We start from the raw sequence: 24,672 nt of genomic DNA, 5'->3' as shown, positions 1-24,672 counted from the left end.
CCACCATTCTCGTATTAATGTATATTATAGCTCATGAGATGAAGAGCCTATTGATTAATATTTTTATTTTAATGGTTGTGCTGATGCAGCATTTATGAAAGTACAACTGCATTGCTACTTTGGAGATGCACATAAAGATTGGCTCACATAAGCCCTGCATAGGGCAAATCCATGAAGACTAGACAAGGATTTTCATGACCCATGTTGCCACCTTTTTTAAAAAACATGTTTTTTAAAAAATATTTTGTGTTTTCTATTTTTCTATTTTCTAAGTAGTCTCTTAGATTGCTGAGACAGTCAGCCATGTGGCCCAGTGGACGTATGTTGGGCCAGTCACTATATCTAAGAGAGGTCTCTCTTACCTTTCAGGGTAATTGTGAAGAGAAAATGGCTGTATATACAACCTTGAGATCCTTTGACCACACTTGTGGCTTGTGACACATAGATTGCCAGACTGTCTGAAAACATTAATCAATATGAAAATGCGACTAGTCCATAACATAGTTTTCCAAAGTACTTGGGCGGAGGTGAGATGAGAGTTGGGCCACAGTGACTTAAGCAGACTTAATATACATCAGAAGGAGGCAAGGATAATTTGTATGATCATGTTCCACATGCCATAAATGTACCTGTTTTATGAGCTTTTATGTGAAACTCGTATGACAGATCAGCTATTGTATACAAACGTCTAAACAAATGTGGCCATCCAATACCAGTCATTGTAAGGCAAACTCATCTATCTACCTACAGTTCTCAAACACTTTAGCACAGGGAAAGGGAACCTGTCCAGTGCTATTTTTCTAGAAAAAGAGGCGCTGGAACTCACCCAGAACGCCTCCCTCGTTCTCTTATAATGGCAATGGTGCCCACTTGAGAGGTGCTGGAACTGAGTTCCAGAGAGTTCTAGCTAAAAAAAAGCCCTGCCTGTGCCTCTCCAGCTGTTGCTGGGTTACATTTCCCTAAATAAACACATGAGACTTAACCGGCTGTGTTCTAAGATAAATAAGGTGTACTATTCATAGTATCAAACTGTAAATTTCCACAGAAGTAATTCATAAAGTTTGACAAACGAACAAAGCAGAAGACCCAGTGGATCAGATCATTCTATAGTCAGTTCATGCATAAGGTCCATCCGTGTAATGGTATCTATTCCATAGGTTGTTTTGTTGTTGTTTTGTTAGGGTTACATCTCCCATCATCTGTGGCCATTGGCCAAGTTGTCTGATGGGAGCTGGACATTGGGAGAGCCACAGGTTTTGCATGATTTAGCATGACCAAGAAACGGCTCAGGATGAAACTAGAAACAAGTGCCATATGCGCGAGACATTCAAAGTGGTATCATACCACTTTAAGCAGTCACAGCTTCCCACCAAAGATTCCTGGGAACTGTAGTTGGTTAAGGGGGCTGTGTGTTGTTAGGATACCCTATTCTCACAGTGTGATAACTCTCAGAGTAGTTTAACAGGCAATCCCTCTTCCCAGGAAACTGGGAATTGTAGCTCTGTGAGAGGAATAGATACAGGTTTGCAGCACAGCCAGAGGGATGTGGGGAAAATACATAGAAAATATTTCTAGCGTTGACAAAGACAAGCTACTTTGTACTTTTTTGTGCCAAAGTACAAAGAGAGGCTTCTGTCTTGAAGTACAACAATCTTATGCTCTTGTCCCATCTGACCAGAATCAAAATGGAATTTGTCTGGAAAATATAGGCTTTAGTGTTCAGATGTCTAGGGGAGAGAGCTATAATGGCCAAGGGAGTGATGAGCTAAGGCAGGTTTGTCTCTTTCAGCCTCAGTTTCTCTCCTCACTCCACCCCCAGCCCCAGCCCCAGCCCCCTAATCTGCAATATGGGGGGATAACAGTCCTAGCTTACCTTACAGGGTTGTGGTAAACGTTGCAGTTGGAAGATGCATGTGAAATGTTTTTACATCTAAAAGTGTTATATAAAGGCTGTTATTATTGTTGTTTCTTTACCACATAAACCAAATTCAAAGATTCTCCTCACAGTCCCCAGTATAACCCTGGATTCTGAATGCATTGGTTGGTCAGTTAAATGGAGATCTCAGTTCAGGAATCTCATTGGCATTAAAGAATTACAGGTCAGCCCTAACCACGTTAACCAGTGCTATTTTTCTAGAAAAAGAGGTGGAAGTGGTGCCCAACGGAGAGTTGCTGGAGCTGAGCTCCAGTGAGCTCTGGCTGGAGAAAAGCCCCGATGCAAGCAGCATTCAGTAGAGCTTACTCCAAGGTAAGTGGAGTTTGGATTGCAGCTCTATTTAATTTAATGCTGGGGGGAATTTTACAGACAAATATCTGACAACATGCCCACAAGAAAACTTCTAAACTTGACTGATATGGTGACCTTAAAAATTAACAATCCATGCTACAAACACTAAAGTAGAGAAACAAGTTAAAGTCTTTGCTTTTATACATTGCTGAGGTTTACCTTTTTCAATCCTGACACATTGCACTAGGGGTGTTTTGGGGGGGAATTCATTATCTTTTGAAAACAGTATGCAATAGTTTCTGTTGTTTCTATTTTATGTGAACCGCCCTGAGACCTTCAGGTATAGGGTGGTATAGAAAATAAACAAATAACAACAACAACAACAACAACAACAACAACAACAACAACAACAACAACAACAATGAGATTCATTCTAATAGAACCAATTTTCCTTATGTGGTACACGATATGTAATATATATTGCTAACACAGCTGGTTAAAATGATTGCTAATTTTCCTTTTTGAGATCCAGTTATAACTTCTTAGCATTTTTGCTGCAATTACTACTTACATACACAAGTGTACATTCAATTTGAATCAATAATAATTATGTACATGCGACTAAATCGAGGATTTCTTTCAGGCATGCAGTCTTGTTATACTGCTGCACTTGAATTTAAGTCAATTCATGGCCATTGCACTTACAGTAACTATTTTAATATGTTCAGATGCTGTATAAATAGATTCCATATAAATCCAGCAGCACCTTTTCAGACCAAATAATTTTCAATACATCATGTGCTTCTATTATTTATTAGTATACAACAGGTTACCACACCAACCTCTTCAGATGCAAAAGTGGATTACAACAAGATAAAAGATTTGAAGTGCTTTGACCAAGCTGCAGGGATGTTAAAAGATTGTTTAATCTCCACAATCCTTATTTCAAAAGAATTCCGTGTGCATATTCTAACTTAGTCACTTCCTGGCCCTGAACCTAGTTGTATCTGGGTGGAGTCAGGAGCTCCTTGTTGCTGTCTTGCTCTTAACGAAGAGAGACAATCAAATTAATGTCAAGAAGCTTACTGACTAGTATATTCTCCAAGCCTTCCATGACAGACTGTACAAGTACAAACAGCATGGGGAACAGAATGATAAATGCTTCTCTCAATCTTTATATAAAGGGAGAGGAATCTCCAGTTCCTGTTGTAATCCCTGGTTAATGCAGCTGTTTTTTGGTATTATTTGTAAATATATATATATATATATATATTGCTCTTCATCAAAATAAACATTTAAACATTGTATCAAAACCACATAGGTGTTCTTTTCTTTTTTTAAAAAAAATGTTTACATTTTATTTTCATTGGATGAAATCCAACATTGCGCAAACAGATTTCTGTTCATATAACAGGATTTCCTCTTCCTTTGCTCCTCCCTGAAGCCCCCACCTGAACTCAAAAACTACTGTGGCGGTTTGGGGGACCCTCTGGTTGGGAGACTGCAGAGGAGAAGAGGAGGAAGATCCACTGCATGAGCGTAAGTTGGAGAATTATTATGTTAATTAAATGATTCAAATCTCCAGATAACCAACACACGCCTCATGGACATAGTAGTCTCCCTCATGCATCCTCATCTCCTATATGCCAAATAGAATTGAGGATGGTTTTTTAAATATATAGAATTGCCACTCCAAGAAGACTGTAATACTCACTCACAGGTTTTATTATATTCTGCATTTACAGACACCTCTTCACTGTTGTTGGTAAACGTTTGTCTTGAGAGACAATGGAGTGTGCCTGTGGGGGTGAATTCAAACTGCTGCATTAGCAGCACTGAAGTGACTTCCCCAGAGTGCAAGCCTAGGCAGTGTGTCTGGAGGTCCTGGACTGCCCAGACAACAAGACTCACTTATTGGCCTCACTGCTGTGGTCCAAAGGTAAGCAGAGGAATACATTTGGCACCAGCTTGGCTGCAGGGGTTGCCCGAAGGATGTGTATAACTATCTTAGGGACTCTGGATTTGTGTAGGGTTTACTCCTTACCTCCCGCAAGGCAGCAGAGGTTTAGGATCCGAGATTTCCTTCTCCTAGATCACGGGTGTCAAACACAAGGTCCGCGGGCCGAATCCGGCCCGCCAGACCTCACCATGTGGCCCGTGTAGCCGCCGCCGGCCGCCAGCCTTCACCTTTTATTCTCACTTTTTTTTTTGACACAAGAAAGCTGCCTCTTCAGCGCATGCGCGGCAGCCTACAAGCCAGAGAACGACTGCCCTCTAGCGGCACCGGCCGTTCTACACAGGAAACCTCCACTTTACATGCATTCAGGAAACCTCCACTTGTTTTTATATTGAGCACATGCCATCCTGTGATGTGACAGATCCAACGGCTGCCTGAACCCTTCTCTCCTGTACTGTAAGTCCTACAGATACAACCGGCCCTTTGAGGGTGACCAAACTGCTGATGCGGCCCCCGATGAATTTGAGTTTGACACCCCTGTCCTAGATGGTTTGCATGTGCAGAAACTGCCTTATTGACTGTAGTGAAGGAATGGGTTTCTGTGTAGCAAGTTTAAAACTGACTCAACCCCCCCCCCTGTTCTTTCAAAAGAGAGCACTTTTAAATGCGTAAAACTTGAACTGTTGAGCAAAACCATAATAAGGACACAACTGCATAAACAGTTCTCTCCTTTATCAGGACAGGCAAGGGGTGGCCTTGGCTCCCCGGGGGAACAACGAGAACATGTCAGAACTTTATCTTATGTGCTGACCACAAAATACACACAAGACCAATGTCCGGGAAAAACGCCAAAAGCGTGTTCGCGGAGATTATGACGTCTTCCCAGATAAGAGTAGGAAGAGGAAAACCCTTTTATGGTCAGAAGTACAGGAAGGAAGATCCTTTTGTGGTTGAGAGTACCAGAGCAGGAACATATGTGATGTCAACCTGCGTATACAAGTTGACGTGGCTGGGGAAGGGGGAGAGGATGCCTGAGGGTATATAAACTGCATGAAACCTGTCATTTCTTTGTACTTGCTGTGGACTCACCACGCAAGTGCCTTCTGCTATCCGGAGAGCAGAATAAACTCTTTCTTTGAACCAACTCGGTGTCATTTTGACTTCCTTCCTCCTGTCACGGAGCAACGCAGACCCAATCAGTGAACTCCAATAAGGCTACAGTAGGACCCACTATTGGTCTCATCTGCTCAACCCGCCAGAGCCTATCTTCACATGCAGGGAAGTCCCTAACTCACCAAAGGTTTGAGACCGATTGGCTACCCCCCCCCTGGTTCAGCTGAACAATGAAAGCCTGATACTCTGAACTGTCTGTGCTGTGCGTGCCTGTAAGCTCCCAACTCTGATCTGTGAAGAAGGAGGGGTAGGGAAACACTACCCACTGCCTTGAGGGACATCTTCAAGAGAAGAAAAGGCTGAATAGTAAACCCTACACAAATCCAGAGTGGAGTCCTTAAGATGGTTGGATGGCACCTTGTACGCCTCCTTCCGACAACTCCTGTAGCCAAACATATTGCTCTGCTTTCCTTTGGACCACATCAGTGAGGACCTCTGCCTCCACCCACCCACCAGAGGTGCTCCGTCTCTTGAGACAGATGGATGCCAAGAAAAAGGGGAACCTTGTTTACTTACATTGCAGCACGACAGAGGCAAGCATGTTAATGATGAACAATGAATAGTCTACCACTAGTTCTTTGGAAAATAGTAGACTGGCTTGCTGGTTTCCCTCCATCTTGGTATAGAGTCTCAGTAAGTAAATGCTCTTAGCTGGCCACTTGCCTTGATTGCTGGCCAGTAGTTCCTGCTGACAGTTATGCCACTGTGCAAAGATTGGGCCCAAAATAAGCAACTGTAGCCTATTCTAAAATTCAATCCTACCTTCTGTTTGCACTGGATTTTTTGTGGGTATTTGCTGACAGATGTTCCAGCTGATTTATGGTATTATTATACTAGTGATATAACACAGTGGGGTGCACTGTGGTTGTCTGCGTGATTGATGCAGCAGATAAACATAAAGTGTTTGATTACAGAAAGTATTTTGATTTCAGAGAAATTTGAGAAGCAAGAAATTACTTAGAAAAAACGGAAAGACTATACCTAACTAAAAGCACAACAATGTATTGTTTCAATGCATTTCTTCCACTAAATTGGTGTTGAATTGGCAATAGCTGTTCTGCCTATTTGAAGGGGGGGTGTATTTATACATGTGTGTGTGTGTGTGTGTGTGTGTGTTTTGGCATCCGTCTGTCTCAAGAGACAATGGAGTGCACCTCTGGGGGTAAAACCAAACTGCTGTGTTAGCAGCACCAGAGTGACCTTCCATGGTGTGCAAGTGTGGGCAGTGTGTATGGGGATCCTGGGCTGTCCCCTCTCGGCCTTGCTGATGTGGTCCAAAGAAAATCAGAGAAATACCTTGTGCACCAGCTGGGCGGCAGGTGTTGCCAGAAGGAGGCATACAAGGCGCCATCCAACCCTCTAAGAGACACCACTCTCGATTTACGTAGGGTTTATTTCTTAGCCATTTATTCTCCCAACGATATCCCACAAGGTAGCAGAGGCTTAGGATCAGAATTTTCCTTCTCCTGGATTGGCCACCTTCCCAGGTTGATGAGCCCACCTGCCCCTCACTTCCCTCTACAGCACCTGCAGAAACCACCTTCTTAACTGTTGGAACCACTGTTGGTCTCCTATGCTCAATCCACCAAAATCTGCCTTCACGTCTATTTATATGGATGGGTGGCAGACCGTATTAGATAAATACAAAGGAAGAGAGAAACTATTTAGAATCTACATGATCAGTGAAAAATGTCTCAAGGGGGTTTAAGATGTCCCTGAAATACAGATAATATGAGAAGTGTAGAACAGGTTTAAAAGCAACCTTTGCATTGTCCTTGCATTAAGAAACTGGATTTGTGTCCCCCAGGATACCCATGAGAGCATCGACTAAAAAAGGGAATAACAACAGTTCTTACTGCCCATCAACAGAAGCATAAAATTTTTTATTGTTACGAAAGCTGCAGACGCTTCTTTTAATCTCTGTGGGATGGTTTTCAGAAAGTCAGAGACCACTTTGACCACTTTGTTTGTGTATGCCAATCAAATTATGAAGGCTTAGAAGAATAACAGTAACAAAACAAAGGAAGGCTAGATTTGTCTGCTTTGGGGGACCTTTCCCCCAGATTTAGAGAAAAGGGGTGAACTGCCAGGCATGGAAAGAAGATGAGTGGCGCTGCAATGTAGTTATTAATTCACAACAAACAATTTAAAGAAAAGTTAATATACTGCATGCTCTTATAAGGAATGCTTTTTTTATCTGAATAAACGTGTGAGCCAGACATTAGTAACCACATATAACAGGAGTATACAAAATATTTTAATTATTTAATATTTTAAATAATCCTTGGGGCTTCTTGAAAGGTTTTCTGAAACTTAAACTTCTCTGAAACTCAGCTGTCATCAGTCTCCTCTTACGATGTATTTGATGTCTTCTGGGGTGTTTTCTAATAAAGAGACCACAAAAGTGAGTCTCATGGTGAATGTTCAAGCTATAACACTTCCCCAAATTCTCTGGAATGCACAGAGATTTCAGGCCATTGCCCCAGCAGGGGATAGGGCATAGAAGGAAGACACTTCATCCATGCCTTAAGAACCAAGGGCCTGTGCTTTGGTCTCCATAAAGTGTGTGTGTGTGTGTGTGTGTGTGTGTGTGTGTGTGTGAATTTGATTGGCATACACACACACACACACACACACACACACACACACACACACACAATGGCCCCAGGGACAGGGAACACTGTATGAAGGGCATTTTGTGTAGAAATACAAATCAGACCGGCAGAAACATGGCATAAAACAGTTGCCTAAGGAAGCTAAAGGTACCAATCAATCCTCCTTTAAAAAACAAAACCCCAGACAAGGCCCATTGGGAGCAGAGGACAGGACTCAGGTTACATGCTTGCACTGGTCCTAAAGAAATGATATTTGGGCCCTATCCATGGCAGGTGTGTGAGGATACTTCAGCAAGAGACAAGTTCATGCAGTAAAGATTTCCTGGAGGTTGACAGTTTGAAGATCACTGGTCTTGTAGATACAATGTCCTTGCCAAGAAGCCTCAAGGTTTGAGTACTGAACCTGAAAGTTGTAAACTTCACATTTGCTATGCAAGTGGTTTTGTTTTCGCTCCTAGGCATATTCTCTCTCTCTCTCTCTCTCTCTCTCTCTCTCTCTCTCTCTCTCTCCCCCCCTCTCTCTCATTTTACCAGACTGCTTTGTCCCAGGTGTTGATTTTCTTATGATAAAAGAAACCTGGAAAGAAAATACAAGACAAAGACCATTAGAAAATGAGGAGCTTTCTATTTTGATCTCCTTTGAGCTTAACAATTGTTTTCTGGAAGGGGAGTTTATGATGAGTGATTAATAGGTGCATATTTTACCATCGGGTGAACACAAATCACACAAACCATGTTCTGCAAAAAAGATGACTGTGTGATCTTCTGTGTTAATATATGTAATGGAAATGAATCAAATTACAAAGCTGATAAAGGTCAACTTGAGAAAAAGAAATATTCAGCTGTAATTTGTGTATTTCAGTTATGGCCCCCCCTCCCCATCTCCAGGCAGCCATCTTATTTCACTGTAAATACTGGATTGAGAGGGACAAAACACTCTTTCTGTAAGACCCCATTGCGCTATGCATTTAAAACAGTACCATCCTACTTTAAACAGCCAGGCTTCCTGCAAAGAATCCTGGGAACTGTAGTTTGTTAAGGGTGCTGAGAGCTGTAAGGAGACCCTTGCCCTCACACACTATAATTCTCAGTTTTCTGGAAAGAGGGATTCAGAGGAGGGGTAAGTGGAGTTACGCCTGTGAATTTCCTTAAAAATAACTCGAAAACTTCATTTTTTTGAGATTTTGGCTTTTAATGAAAGGGCTGGTGCCATGCTGTTTTTATTGTAATTATTTGTATGACTTTTAAATTCATACAGGTATACAGTTTTAATTGTTTTCTATGATTGTTTTTTTAATATTTTTAGCAGTTCTTATTTTTAACTGTAACCCACATTCAGTCTCATCGGGGAAAAGGGTGGGGTAAATAATAATAATAATAATAATAATAATAATAATAATAATAATTAATAATAGTCCTCTCCTAGCAACTCTCTCTCTCTTTTTTTAAATATTTTTATTAAACAATTTTTTATACAAACAAAACATACATAAACAAACAAAGGACAACAGAACAAAAAAAGAAAAAAAACAAGTACCATTTCATATCCTAATTTCTTAAACCTTTCTTCTTCGACTTCCTCATGCCTCCCATTTCTGTATTCCAAATTCTAGTCAATTGCTCAGCAAATCTTCCCTTATTTTACTATAAATTTAAGCTAATCATTCTTATTCTCCTTGTCTTAACCATTACTAATAGTAACCATTTACTTTAGTCCAACATCATTCTAACTGTCGTTGATTTTGTAGTATTTCTTTAAATAGTCCTTGAACTTTTTCCATTCTTCTTCCGCTGCTTCTCTTCCCTGGTCTCGGATTCTGCTCGTCATCTCTGCCAAGCTCATATAGTCCATCACCTTCATCTGCCATTCTTCCAGTGTGGGTAGATCCTGTGTCTTCCAGTACTTTGCAATGAGTATTCTAGCTGCTGTTGTAGCATACATAAAAAAAGTTATATCTGTCTTTAACACCCCTTGGCCGACAATGCCCAAGAGAAAGGCCTCTGGTTTCTTAGGGAAGGTATATTTAAATACCTTTTTCAGTTCATTATAAATCATTTCCCAGAATGCCTTAATCTTCGGGCACGTCCACCAGAGGTGAAAAAATGTACCTTCCTTTTCCTTACATTTCCAACATTTATTGTCAGGCAAATGGTAGATCTTTGCAAGCTTGACTGGGGTTATGTACCACCTATAAATCATTTTCATAATATTTTCTCTTAAGGCATTACATGCCGTGAATTTCATCCCGGTGGTCCACAACTTTTCCCAGTCAGCAAACAAAATATTATGACCAATGTCCTGAGCCCATTTAATCATAGTTGATTTAACCATTTCATCTTGTGTATTCCATTTCAGCAGCAAATTGTACATTTTTGACAAGTTCTTAGTACTGGATTCTAACAATTCAGTCTCCAATTTTGATTTTTCCACCTGGAAGCCAATTTTACTGTCCAGTTTAAACACTTCGTTTATTTGATGATAGTGCAACCAATCTCTCACCTTCCCTTTTAATTTCTCAAAACTCTGCAATCTCAGTTTGTCCCCTTCCTTTTCCAAAATTTCCCAATATCTTGGCCACTTCGACTCCATATTTAACTTTTTAACTGCCTTAGCTTCCATTGGCGACAACCACCTTGGAGTTTTATTTTCCAGCAAATCTTTATATCTAACCCAGACATTTAATAGTGCTTTTCTGACAATATAGTTTTTAAAACTTTTATGCGCTTTAACCTTGTCATACCACAGATATGCATGCCACCCAAAAATATTGTTAAAACCTTCCAAATCCAAAATGTCTGTGTTTTCAAGAAGCAGCCAATCTTTTAGCCAGCAGAAAGCTGCCGCTTCATAGTACAGTTTAAGGTCTGGCAGGGCAAACCCCCCTCTTTCCTTTGAATCCGTTAATATCTTAAATTTTATTCTGGGCTTCTTGCCCTGCCAGACAAATTTAGATATGTCTTTCTGCCACTTCTTGAAACAGTCCATTTTATCCATTATTTGTAATGCTTGGAACAAAAACAACATTCTTGGCAATACATTCATTTTTATAACTGCAATTCGACCTAACAAGGAAAGCTTCAAGTTTGACCAAATCTCCAGATCTTTTTTCACTTCTGTCCAAGTTTTTTCATAATTGTCTTTAAATAAATTCACATTCTTAGCTGTCATGTTTACACCCAGATATTTCACTTTTTTAACCACAGTCAACCCCGTCTCATTCTGAAACCTTTCTTTTTCAATCTGTGTTAAATTTTTCTCCAATACCTTAGTCTTTAACTTATTCAATTTAAATCCTGCCATTTGACCAAACTCTTGAATTATTTCCAAAACTCTTTTCGTACTAGCTTCTGGCTCCTGTAAAGTAAGTACTAGGTCATCTGCAAATGCTCTCAATTTATATTGTTTAGCTCCGACCTGAACCCCTTTGACCAACTGGTCCTTCCTAATCATATTAAGCAAAACCTCCAGGACCGATATAAAAAGTAATGGGGAGATAGGGCACCCCTGACGTGTCCCTTTTTCAATCTTGAACTCTTCTGTTACCACATTATTTACAATTAATTTTGCTTTCTGTTCAGAGTATATTGCACCTATACCATTTTCAAACCCTTGGCCTACCCCCATCCCCCGGAGGTTCTTCAACATGAAACTCCAAGATATATTGTCAAAGGCTTTCTCGGCGTCCACAAATATCAAAACAGCTTTAGTGTTTATATTCACTTCCAACTTCTCCAAAATGTCAATTATATTCCTTACATTGTCCGACAAATGCCTTTTCGGGAGAAAGCCCGCTTGGTCCCCATGAATCTCCTCCATCAAAACTCTTTTCAGTCTCTTTGCTAAAACATCAGCAAAGATTTTGTAATCCTAGCAACTCTCAGCACCCTTAACAAACTAAACTAACAAACTAAAGTTCCTAGGGGACTTTGAGGAAAGCCATGACTGTTTAAAATGGTATGTATAGTACAGGTTGTGCATATGATGGTAACTTTTAAACTTGAGTTGCCTTGGTTACACTACTGATTTTGGCTGCTGCGTGAGCTTTGGCTGCTGGTGTTGGAATTGTGCCTCCTCCCGACTGTGTTATCTCCAGCTCCCACAGATGAAGAGCCAATACTCCTTTGGACCTGGAGGACTGTTGAGGGTTGACCCTGGACAAACCGCGACTGGTGCCTACTGTGGAACGGATGTCAGCACAACGTACATCCTGCAGCAATCTTATTATACTGTGTCTTTTTCCCACCAGCACCAGTACCAGCTAATAACATGGAGTTCTTTCACACCTGTACCTTCTTATAGTGGCCACATATCTTTTGTTTTTATAGGTCCCTGGACAAACCTAGACAGCTTTAGAGAGAAATCTATTATTGCTTTAAGGTTTACAAAGTTGTTATGCATCATTCTTCTTCAACTCATTTAACACTTGCCGACAATTTTTTATTATTTTATTTTCTGCTAGAGTTATTTTTAATTCATTTCTGCTTGTGGGGAATAAGTTGATGCTATATGTATGGTTGCAAGATTAATTTCATTTTAACTTCCTCATTCTGATTGTTAGCAATTCATTATGGCAAATTCTACTTAGAGTTGGGAAGGTCCTATAAGTAGTTTCAGTTGGGATATTTTGTTTTCAGGTTGGAAGATGTCAAGTTTAGAGATAATTTTATGCAAAGGTTAGAACATTCTGTTCTTGAATACATAAAGCAGGGCTGCCATTCAACATTTCAGAATTTATATATAGAAATGTAGAGCAAATAAAAACTGTCATCTCATGTCTTTGAGGGAGAGATTTTTAATTTTTAAAAATGCAGTTAAACGATCCTGTTTTTGATGGTAAGCGTGATTACTCTGGAGTTGACCTATCTTTTCCTTTATGTAATTTCACAAAACTTAAAACATATTTGTAGCTTGGTTCAGATTTTAAATGAATAAGGGAAAATCAAAAGTAGTGAGTCAGAGCAGAAAAAGACATTACTGTTTAAAAATCAAAAATTAAATTGTTCCAGGAAACAGGAACACTATATTAATTTCCCCTTCCTCCTCCATATTGTAACCACTTTCACAGTGAAATAAAAAAGGAAAAAAGGACCTAGTCACTGTGATCCACGCGACGGTCACCTCCAGACTGGATTATTGTAACTTGCTCTACGTGGGGCTGCCCTTGAGACTGACCCAGAAACTCCAGCGTGTGCAGAATGCCGCGGCGAGACTCCTTACGGGGTCCTCGCTGCGAGATCACATTCATCCGGTACTATACCAGCTGCACTGGCTCCCGGTGGAGTACAGGGTCAGGTTTAAGGTGCTGGTTTTAACCTTTAAAGCCCTATACGGCCTAGGACCCTCGTACCTACGGGACCGCCTCTCCTGGTATGCCCCACAGAGAAACTTACGGTCTTCAAATAAAAACATCTTGAAGGTCCCAGGCCACAGAGAAGTTAGGCTGGCCTCAACTAGAGCCAGGGCTTTCTCGGCTGCGGCTCCAACCTGGTGGAACACTCTGTCACAAGAGACTAGGGACCTGCGGGACCTGACATCTTTCCGCAGGGCCTGCAAGACAGAGTTGTTCCACCAGGCCTTTGGTCAGGGCGCAGCCTGACCCCCTCCTCTGGCAACCTGCACAGAATTTTGCTTAATAGTTGCCATCAATTTGATTTTAATTTATTTTATAATGAATGTTTTTAGAATGTTGGATTATTTTGATTGTTGTTAGCCGCCCTGAGCCCAGCTTCGGCTGGGGAGGGCGGGATATAAATAATTTTTTTTTATTATTTATTATTATTATTATTATTATTATTATTATTATTATTATTATTGCATCACCAAGGGCCTGCTGCATATTGCCACCTCTGCTGGCAGGGCTGGAGGAGGCGGGCAGTGGCTGTAGGGTGGTTCCTCTGGCAGGGGAGAGACGGAGGCTGGATGAAGCCTCCTGGCTCAGCTGGCCGCTTTGTGCCACGGTGGCCACGGCAGACGGAGGCTCCGGGGACGGGGCTGGTTTGGTGCAGCATGGTGGAGGCGGGCGAGGGCAGCAAGCTGATGCCAGGAGATGCCGTGTCCAGCCTCCACCTCTTCCCTGGCACCCTCCAGAACGTGTTGCCCTGCGCCACTAGCCTCTATGGGTAAGACGACCCTGGCCAAGGAAATTGGAAACCTTTTGTAAGGACACCAGAGGACGAGGTAAGGTGAACTAAACCATATTGAGCGGGGGGGGGGAGAGAGAGAGAAAAGGGGCTTCTGTTTCCTGTAGCAGCCAGTAGCACCATCAGGACAAGGCTTGGGGCAGAAACCTAGGTCCCATTCAGCAGAAAGAGCAGCATGGCCCAACTTAGCACATCTTGGAACAAAACTTCAATGCATGTTTCTGCATATTATTTTGTGAATTAAAGTGTCTACATGCTTTAAGATGCAAACCTATACATGCTGACCTTGGGAAAAGACCCATCAGATTCCATCCCAGCTGGTCTTTATCAGAACTTTTGAAAATGTTAATAACTACTGCTTAGGTTTGCTTTCTTCCTCTAGGAGACTTTTGAGCTGAAGGGTGGGTGAGTGGGGAGTAAAATGCTTAAATAAATAATATTGAGTGTGTTTGGTTTTCAGACCCTTTCCCAGGAAGCAACAGATTCTTTGGAAGCTTTGATTAGAATAATTAGCAATACCTTTACCCACTGCTGCTGATCTGTCCCTGAAATGCCTGACAAGAGAAATATTGAGTGTGTGTGTGTAGGATCTTCTCTCAGGCCACTGTTGATGAAGGTGAGGCTCCAACACTATACTATAGCAACCTATTGACATGGGTGTAGCCAGGATTTTTCGTTGGGGGGGGGGCAGCCAAAGTTGCTGAAGTTTTTTTAGGAAACCAAAGTTGTTGAAGTTTATTTGCCCCCTCCCCAGGCTGTGCTCATGCATATTGTGCACCCCTTTATTTCTGTGAAGTAAAGACAAACTTCAATATTAAAAGTTTTGAAACTCTGAAAACATTGGTTATCAACCATGTCAAGCATTAAATCGGCACACCAAGTACATGTCAGCTATCAATGAAATGTCAAATATTTAATTCATATTACAATGGATATGAGGGACGCGGGTGGTGCTGTGGTCTAAACCACAGAGCCTAGGGCTTGCCAATAAGAAGGTTGGCGGTTCGAATCCCCGCGACGGGGTGAGCTCCCGTTGCTCAGTCCCTGCTCCTGCCAACCTAGCAGTTCGAGAGCACGTCAAAGTGCAAGTAGATAAATAAGTAAATGGCATTTCCGTGCGCTGCTCTGGTTCGCCAGAAGTGGCTTAGTCATACCAGCCACATGACCCGGAAGCTGTACACTGGCTCCCTTGCCCAATAAAGCGAGATGAGTGCCGCAACCCCAGAGTTGTCTGCGACTGGACCTAATGGTCAGGGGTCCCTTTACCCTTTACCTTACAATGGATATCAAATACAGATACTCAATATTCAGAGAATATTTGACTACTGGAGCAGAGGTGGATTTAGGACCGTGCGACTGGTTCCCTCGCACTGGGTGCTGAGCTGATGGAATTGTGGATAAGCCCAGATGCTTACTCGGAAATAAGAATATACTCTCAATGGACAGATGAATTCAGAGGGTGTAAGTGCATTTACAGTGGTTCTGCATTGGACTGTTGCCAGACTTCTTCAAGTTCCTATATTAACCCCCTGCAAAGCAGACATAATTGGTTTATTATTAATAACATGTTCCCAGTTACATAGGGTAAAGAACTAAGCCATGTTCCAGGCAAGTTAGGCGTACGGAATAGCAGAACTGGAAAGTGAGTGTTGACTAATACACAATATCCAGCATGATGTTAATTCTACATATGATGACATAAGAATAGGATTGCACATTATTACAATTATTATTCTCCCCTATGCTAATGCCTAGATTACTGGAATAACATGTTTTTGTTTTGTGATATTCTTTTACCTTATTTCATGCATAGCCCATCTTTCCTTCAAGAACTCAAGGTGGTGCAAATGGATCTCCCCCGATCCTGCCCATTTTATCCTCACCTAATGGACCTAATGGTCAAGGGTCCTCACACTGTGAGATAACTTAGGCTGACATATAGTGACTGACCCAAGGACACCCAATGAAGTTTCATGGCTGAGTGGAGATCTGAACCTGGGTCTCCTAGTCCAACGCCTTATCATTACGCCACACTGGCTTACTTAGGTAAGCTAACACATTTCTTTCCTTGGCATCCTGGCTTGAAGCGCATGCAGTTTCCCCCTTTGAATGGCAGTGCAGATTTTGTAAATCTGCTGGTGCCTAAACTTTGTCTAGTTGCTATCTCTCAGCTCAACCTCCCTCACAGTGTTCTTTAGAGTACAAGCTGCATATGACGTCTTGACATCAATGGAGGGAGACTGGGATACAAACGTGATGATGATGGTAGTGCTTTGCACCACGCCCAGGCCTCTTTGGGCCCCAAGTGAGAGGGAAAGGGAAAAAACAGTAAAGGCTGAAATTTTGTATCTCAGAGAGCATACGGCAACTGAAAGAAACAGCAGCAACAGCCTTGTCTCTCTTTTCCTTTAAACATCGTGTGTATCACAGCAAATGGACACCATTTTATTCTGCATTTCCATGTTCCCTTTCAAAGCTACAGGAAAATGAAAAATGTGATTACTCTGCATCTTATTACAGTGACTTCTCTTTCATAGTCACTGAAATGTTTTGTATATGTGTTTTATGTAGCTAGAGAACTGTAAGGAGCAGATAAAGGCTTTCTTACTTTTATAAGTAATAATTTCATGGTTATGATGGCCCTCTGGTGGGAGATCAGATATGTCCAAAGACATGCAAGATAACTGCAACTGGGAAAACTGGGAGGGCACAATCCCCATGCACTTCAACCCATGTTCTCCCATGAGTCTGGGCCAGGAGAAAAGAAAATGGCATTGAGTTTGAAGATTTTCCTAATTAGCTAGGAGCCCCTGGGGTTTTTCTGCCTTTGGTAGCTGCCTGTAATACCTATTGGGTTGATCTCATCCTGCCTTTATGATTTTCATTACTTATCTTGATGTCATTGTTGGTTTTGGGGGAACAAATAAATCTTTCCTTGCTGCTGACTATTGACAGGCAATTTCTTCCCAGGGTGCCTTATCCATCCTAAGATGCATTTTAGGTGTGAGTTTCCTGCTGTCTAGCCTGATTGCCTGTTATTTTGCTTTGCTAATCTAGGAGCCATGAAGAGAAGTACATAAATAGGTATTCTCTCTGCATGTAGTTTTAATGTGTTCTTTAAAAAAAAGGAAGGGAGGAATTGCATTGGCCTGAGGGCCCGAGAAAGCAAACTCCATCATCAAACCATCTATTTACATAACTGCTAGCACTTTACATTTTTCAATTTTACCTGACTATATATAAAATATATGTGTTTTTACTGCCAAGCCAACATGAAATGATAAAGAAATAAAATGCTGATGGAAAATCAAGGCATTAAATTCTTCATCAGATGGCAGAAATAATGAAAAAGTCAGAGGAGAGTTTATTTTGTTTCCTTAAGGGATTTCAAAGAAGAAGAAAATAGAACTAACAGGCATGTCTTAACTCCAGAGCATTTCAACTATTGGATCTAAAAAGATAACAGATTCATGTATAGTTTCAGGAAATACATCCACTGGTGTAATTGGATGGACTTGCCAAACAACACAAGATCTTTAGGATCTTGACTGATTTCCATATGGTTATAATTTAGGGAAGATGTCATATTACTTTTATGTGAATCTTGCAGCTAAGTGTCCCGAATTCTTTTACAGTTGTTGGTTGCAATAGAGAAATGCAGAGGGAAGGCTGCAAGAACAGGAAAACAGTGACTTCACAAACAAGGACAAACAAAGGGAAGAAAGGGATTTGCCAACTTGGCTCAGGAGCAAACTAGACATAAAGTTAACCCAGTGAATGCAATTAACACACCTATCTTTTAAAATGTAAATATAAGATAATAGAACAATAGAGTTGGAAGGGATCCTGAGGATCATCTAGTACAACCCCCTGCAATGAAGGAATCTCAACACGCTGGTCCCCATCTAATTTGAACATACCACACTCTGCTTGATTTTGCAAATGTACACCCTCTGCAGGTGCTGCAGAGAGTGATTTGGTATTTAGACACTGATGTGTGGGAAGGCCCTGCTCTCCCAATGTCATAGTCCCAATGAAGCTGTCTTTGCCCTAGGAGGGAAGCAGCTTTTGGCTCTAGTGGACCAAAAAGTGAGCCACAGAACAACAGCTGGTGACAGTTTTCTGAAGGAGGACTGCTGCCACTGAGAGCAGCACAGTGGAACAGAACTTGCCCATTTGCCAAGTATAGAAGCCATTGTGAAATTCTATCTGTGCTTTGCATACGCACAAACACACCCACACCAGGACAGAAGAAGGCTTCTGTGTTTTTCATGTGAACCACCATTCAAAATCTTATCCCAAAAACTCCATTTGAAGTGAAATGGATGAGACGTCCTGCGATGACAGATATTTAGTCTTTCATAATCTGTTCATGTGGATCATGTTTTTATTGCTTAATTATAAAAAAATATATTTTTATTGATTTTCCAATATCATTCCAATAACAGCCTCATTATCTCTTATCTCATTGTATCTGGCACACGCCTGTAATTTACTCCAATTAAAGTCCAATTAACAGGATAACCTGTGCTTCCAGGAATGGAATTGTGGGTGGGTGCCCCAGAGTGGCTGGGGCAACCCAGTCAGATGGGCAGCATACAAATAAGATCATCATCATCATCATCATCACTATTTAGATTCGTTTTACTTTTTTTCTTGTCATAAGGACATGTGAGGCTCATCAAGTGAAAAGTTTAGGGTGCCAAAACAGTGATTCTGAGTAAAAAGAGCTTTAATTCCGGGAAGATGAATCTGTGGCCCTTCAGATGTTGCTAGACTACAACTCCCACCATCCTTCATCATTCCTTGCTGGGGTTGATGGGAGTCCAAAAACATGGAGGGCTGCAAGCTCCTTGTCCTGACTTACTTTACATAGTAAGATTTCCTCCAAATCTTCCAGGTTTTATATCAGAGTTAGTACTGATTAGCTGAACATTGCAAGCTGGGGGTGTATATGGCAGAGCCCATTCCAGTCCCCTCTGCTATTATTTTTAACCCACCCAAGGCATAGAAGTCAAATGATGCTCATGTAATTAACTCAGCCCTTGGCCTTGAACGAAAAGGTGCACTAATTGCAGAGACTTTTCTCCTGGCGTCATTTCATTTTTGTACTTTTAATCTTTCCCAGTCCTTCAGACACAAATAACAAGTGGGTCAAAAAGAGTTTGAAGCTATGTAAGATTTCTTTTCGCATGGAAATTTCAGAGACAAAACACTCACACTCTCTTTTTAAGTTCCTGCTTCAAATGCAGCCTTTGTCTTGGGACCTGTGTGTGATTGCCACTAAAGATGCATGAAGAAATTGATCTTTATTAATTCCTCAGTGAATTGACCTGAGCTGCATTTCTTGGAGTGATGTATGGATCAGAACTTATTTATCCATCCAACTTCACACTTAGACAGTTCTTAGCAGAAAAGCATATCAAAATGCTTCTCTGCATATTGTGAATGATAAAATCTAGGAGGAGGAGGTTGACTAGATTGGTCCAGGGAGCAGTTAAAGCTTCACTATATAGGGGAGTTCTCCTTGGTCTATCAGTAGATTTGACACCACTGGAATGACTCAGGGTGGTGTATGATGCTTGTTGGGAAAGCTCAGAAACAACATAAATGGGATCCATCACCAAAGTTAAGCAGTTTAAATGTATAGGTATCAACTTCACTATTTTAGGATCCTTTAAAGCAGGGATGGGTAAGCTTTCTAAGCTTGAGGGGCACATGCCATTGGTAGACGTGTTTATTGAGTGTTTCAGGGGTTTTGTGTTTTTTTATTGTTGCAAAATATATTGGACATTGCAATGGATCATGATATTTATTTAAAGCGATGTCACTTTACTATTTCACTGTTGTATAACTGATGGCCTTTGGCTAAAGCAATAAAGATATGGATTTGGAAAAGTATTCAGCAACATGGCTGTGGGCAGGGTTCCTGCATTGCAAGGTTTGGACTAGATGAACCTTGGGGTCTCTTCCAGCTCTACAATTCTACAATTCTATTATATTATTCTATTCAAATGATGAATATTACTGTAAGAAAGTAATGATTAGATGGCACAAGTCTAAGTCAGAATCTGCCTTCAAATTCAGATAGAAGGACTGTTTGAGACTTGCTCTAGTCTTCCACTAAGATTCGCTTTCATATTCTCCCTTCTACCTTGATATAGACATTGAGGTTTTTCCTGCCCCTCTTCAAAGTATCCCACATGAGATCTATTCATTACTCATGCTTTTCCTTTGCATATGGTGCCTTCTTCTGCCATATGTTCATGCGAAGATTGCATGGCCATGGAAAGGTCCTGCAGACATGTAATTCCTTCAACCTTCATGCCCTTCCTCCTCATCCCAGTTTTCCATGACTATCTTTAGGAAATGATGTTATAAATTAGGTGTTCTCTCTTGGAGGTGATTTGGGGCCCACTGTATCTTCCTCAATTATTGTCCATATGCTTTCTTGTGCTGACTCTTTAAGGCACAGCTCCTGTGGCACCCATGCTAAGCTGCCTCTGAATGAGATGGGGAAATGGTGTTCTAATTCACATATAAGCTTCCATGTCAGCCTCTCTAATGGTTCCCTTGGTGACGGTAAGTTTGAATTTTCAATCAGTTCTCTGGCATGGTGCTTCAAAATTTGTTTAGATGATTGTTTAGCACAGACCTAATGAGCGCAGTCAGGCTTGTAATGGAAAAAAGAGTTTATTGAGCAGACAGATCTCATGAGTTGGAAGAGATTTTCTGGCCTTTGGTCAGGCCTTAACAGGTCAGGAAATGTTAGTTCCAACTATGATTGGGACGTATTTTGTTTCCCTTCCCTTTCACTTTCTATTTGCTGCAACACTGCAAAACAAATGTACCTGTATCCTGTATGATGTAATGTATCCTGCATGAATTGCAGCTGGGAGGGTCCAAATCCCAGAATTAGCTTGTTGGGGCCAACTATGGAGAAGGTAGCTGATCCCACTCAAGGATACCCCACTGCCACCCAGATTAAAAATATAGGAACAAGCAAAGTACGCAGATCTAAAGGAAAATGGGCCTGATCTGTCTTCCTTAAACACCTCCCTCTCCTACTCTCACATGTATATAGGGAGCAGCATTCATCTCTGTCCCATGAAATTCACCAGATGGCTAACTGGTGAATACCAGGAATTGGTGAATCTGTCAATTTAACATTCTCTCCATTTTGAATTTTTCCATTCTTAACTTATGTTTTTCACATTTTCACATTAGTTTGTGATTTTTTTTTATGTCCTCATGAAAATTCATCAACATTCTAGTGCACTTTTCTCCTAATATACCATTTTTCTTAGGAATTTTTTCCAATCTAACATTTTTGCATTTTCCCTAATATAAAGCATTCTTGTGTGATATATTAATCTTGTGCCACACTTTATCCTAGTACAGGCATGGCCAAATTTGGCCCTCCAGCTGTTTTGGGACTACAATTCCCATCATCCCTGACCACTGGTCCTGTTAGCTAGGGATGATGGGAGTTGTAGTCCCAAAACAGCTGGAGGGCCAAGTTTGGCCATGCCTGTCCTGATACATGCATCCTAGTACTCATTACTTGGCCTGAGAACCTGTTTGCAAATGTGAATTTCAAAGGATGATTGTGTTTCAGTTATCATTTTGTTTCTGAAAGTACAAATTAAGTAGCTTCATTTTTAAATGTGAACTGATTTGAAATCTTCCCCATCCCTAGTGGATACTGCTCAAAGGAAGCTGTGTGAGAGCAACAATTTCCAACTTAGTTGAAGCATTATTGCTGGTGGTTCTCAGCATGTGAAGTCTTGACATGAGCCGACTCTCCACCCAGATGAAAGAATTGCAATATAACGTAATTATTTCAGCAGTTGCATAAGGTCCTAGAACTCTATAATTCTATGATTCTGTGGTGCAGGCTTTACTGGTTACATCCTTTAATCATTGTTTATTTACCTGTACTTTGTATCTGTACTCCTTAAGTTATTGATAAAAGAAACAATAGAAAACTATTTGTATAGTAACTTCCCAACTCTGCCATTGCCTGTTCACTGTGAATTTGGCAATTAAAGAGGCCTGGGTGCAAGTGAAGCATGAACAGCAAGCTTTTTCTTTCATAAACTGACAGCATGAGCTTTCCCTCATCTAGAATGGGAACCTTGTCAGAGGTAAGGGGACGTGGCTCCAATCAACACTGTCAAGACATCTTCAAAAAGCTTTTGATAAAGCCCTTCACCAAAGACTCCTATGTAAGCTTAGCATTCATGGGATAAGAGGACATGTCCTTTTATGGATCAGTAACTGGTTTCCCTTAAGGGTGATCCAGGAATGTTGATGTATTAATTTGATCTACTGCATTGTAATGCATTTTGCATTTGTTTTACAGATATAATTTCATTCTTGATTTTGTGCTGTTCACTACCATGATTCCCCACCTCAAATATGGCAGTATATATAGTTGCACGTCGAGGTCCCCAAGACACCCCCCAAAGAAAAACGCAATTGACACTTAATTTTTGTTTAAGGTTTTTGGCATAATTTTGGCCACAACTTTATTCAAATTACAGCAATGTGAGTGGTTGCTTAGGCATTGGTAGCACTAACTGCGCCCGCACGGGGACAGCTCTGACATTCGCACCCCCTGTGAAGTCAGAAAGGGTAAGTCACCTGGGGAGAGAGACGGGACTGGGAACCATGCCTCACCTCTCCCCAGCATGCTCCCAGGGGCTTGCAGGGCCCTAGCCCCTTGCCAGGGGGTTTCGGACAAAAGCATGGGGAGCCCCTGGGTTCCTTTAATGGAAAACCCTTGAAGCAGCAGCAGCATTTTGGAGGGACAGGCACAGCCAAATCCATACCCCTCCACCAACCAATTCCAAGACCAATGCCTAACCGCAAACCTTACAAGTTGTGACGATTTGCTACGCAGTAGGCAAAAAACCAAGTGGCACACACTAATCAGCCAAATGGCAAAATTCCTACCGGGCCCCTGCCCCAAAGCAGACGACCCCATGACAGGCATAGCAAGGTCAAGCAAACAGCCTAAAATTAGGGAAGGGAGGGCGGGTGATCCGAAGTACACAGCCAAAAGAGGAAGTTCCTCACTGCGAGCATTGTATTTAACAAATAGGGCTGTCAATCAACAAATGGCAACATCTATATTTCCCCAGTAACAGCCCACCCCTGCTTAAAGGATGGCCAAACCATTTGCCTAGCAACAGTGAGGTCTCTCGTCAGCCCCACCCGCAACCTGTGCTCTCCATGAGGGAGAACACGCTTTGTGCAAATAAAATTAATCAATAAAACCTTTCCCAGGTTGTATGTACACAATGCTGACTGGATCACCTCTGTCCATATGCTTGTTGATGCTCTCAGATTAGCCCTCCTACTGCTACCCCATCCCAGGTTTCTCAACTAGATCAGACCCAACATTATTTCAATTTGCAAATTAAAAGTTTTGATACATTTGATGAATGTAACATGGTGTCTGGCTTCTGTAGCAAGAATTGAAGAGGCCTCCTAGATAAGAATGTAAAATTAAACACCATTGTCAAAAATTCTTGTATGTCCACCACCGCATATGAATGTACATACCTGTTGCATCACACAGCATCTTAAGCACAAATTGGAACATGGGTTCTTAATATGAGAGATTTTTATTTTTTACAAGTGGTGTATCAGTTTTAGATTCTGGCACCTTCTATATGCTGAGATTGTTTTAAAAGATGTCTTTATCCACATAGGTGACCATTGGGACTGGATCTTTAGATGCAAAAGCTTCTCTGCAGCTGTTTGAAAATGATCTCAATCTACCGACTCTGCAGCAGCATATTCCTGCAAGCTCTGTTCTCTCCTCCAATGTCATATTCCCTTGAAGAGCAGGGAGTAAATCATCCTTAGCCAGATGCTAATTGCTTTCATGGTTTTCATTAGGCAGACACCAGTGAAGCTGGATTATTTCTAAGGGGACATTCCTATTTTATCAGATCCATAACACTCCTTTTCTGATTATGGGGAACTGTTGGCAGTAGAAAAGTACAACCTCATAAAGTATCTTTAATTTAGTGAGTTATGACCTGACATTGCTTGATTATGGTGGATATATGATGAATAAAAGTTAACATACTGTGTGGGTTATTTATTGCCATATATTTCAAGAAGAGCATACCAAAGAAAAGAAGTTTTAAGGAAGGAAGGAATCTTCCATAATAAAATCAAAGCATCATTAGCATCTGCAGATCCTGTTTCCTGGAAGCTAGCACATTTGGAAAGTTAAAAGACTTTTTGATTAAGAGGTTTCTGTATCCATACAAATTCTTCCATGGCAAGACTAATAAAAACCCCTGACTCAAGCCAAATCAGTAGCCAGTTAAATGATGTGTGACCTGATACTGAAAGATACTGAGCATATAGCACATTTTTTTCCCCATATACCTTAAAGATAATGATAAATATGTTCCTTTGAGCTGATTTGGGTGTCATCTCTTACTGATGCACTGAAAGTAATGGGACCCACAACAGCTCCTGCTCATTTTGTCCCCAGTCCTCAGATCTGGCCCTGCTGCAGTGGCAAGATGTCTAGG

General features: G+C 41.2%; 1 protein-coding gene across 1 annotated transcript in view; it reads left to right on the top strand.

Moving 5' to 3' along the window:
• Window positions 1-23,964, top strand: part of LOC128412411 (EPM2A-interacting protein 1-like) — a 200,753-nt gene extending 176,789 nt beyond the window's left edge. The window contains exons 2-3 of the mRNA XM_053385289.1: window positions 4,646-4,741; window positions 23,833-23,964. Coding sequence (XP_053241264.1) covers window positions 4,646-4,741; window positions 23,833-23,964 — 228 coding nt within the window. The remainder of the gene's footprint in view (window positions 1-4,645; window positions 4,742-23,832) is intronic.
• Window positions 23,965-24,672: the final 708 nt, after the last annotated feature.

This window comes from Podarcis raffonei, chromosome 4 (genome assembly GCF_027172205.1).
Source record: "Podarcis raffonei isolate rPodRaf1 chromosome 4, rPodRaf1.pri, whole genome shotgun sequence".
In the NCBI taxonomy this organism is placed as follows: domain Eukaryota; kingdom Metazoa; phylum Chordata; class Lepidosauria; order Squamata; family Lacertidae; genus Podarcis; species Podarcis raffonei.
Note: the sequence above shows the minus strand (reverse complement) of the source record. Positions and strands in the feature narration are given on the sequence as shown.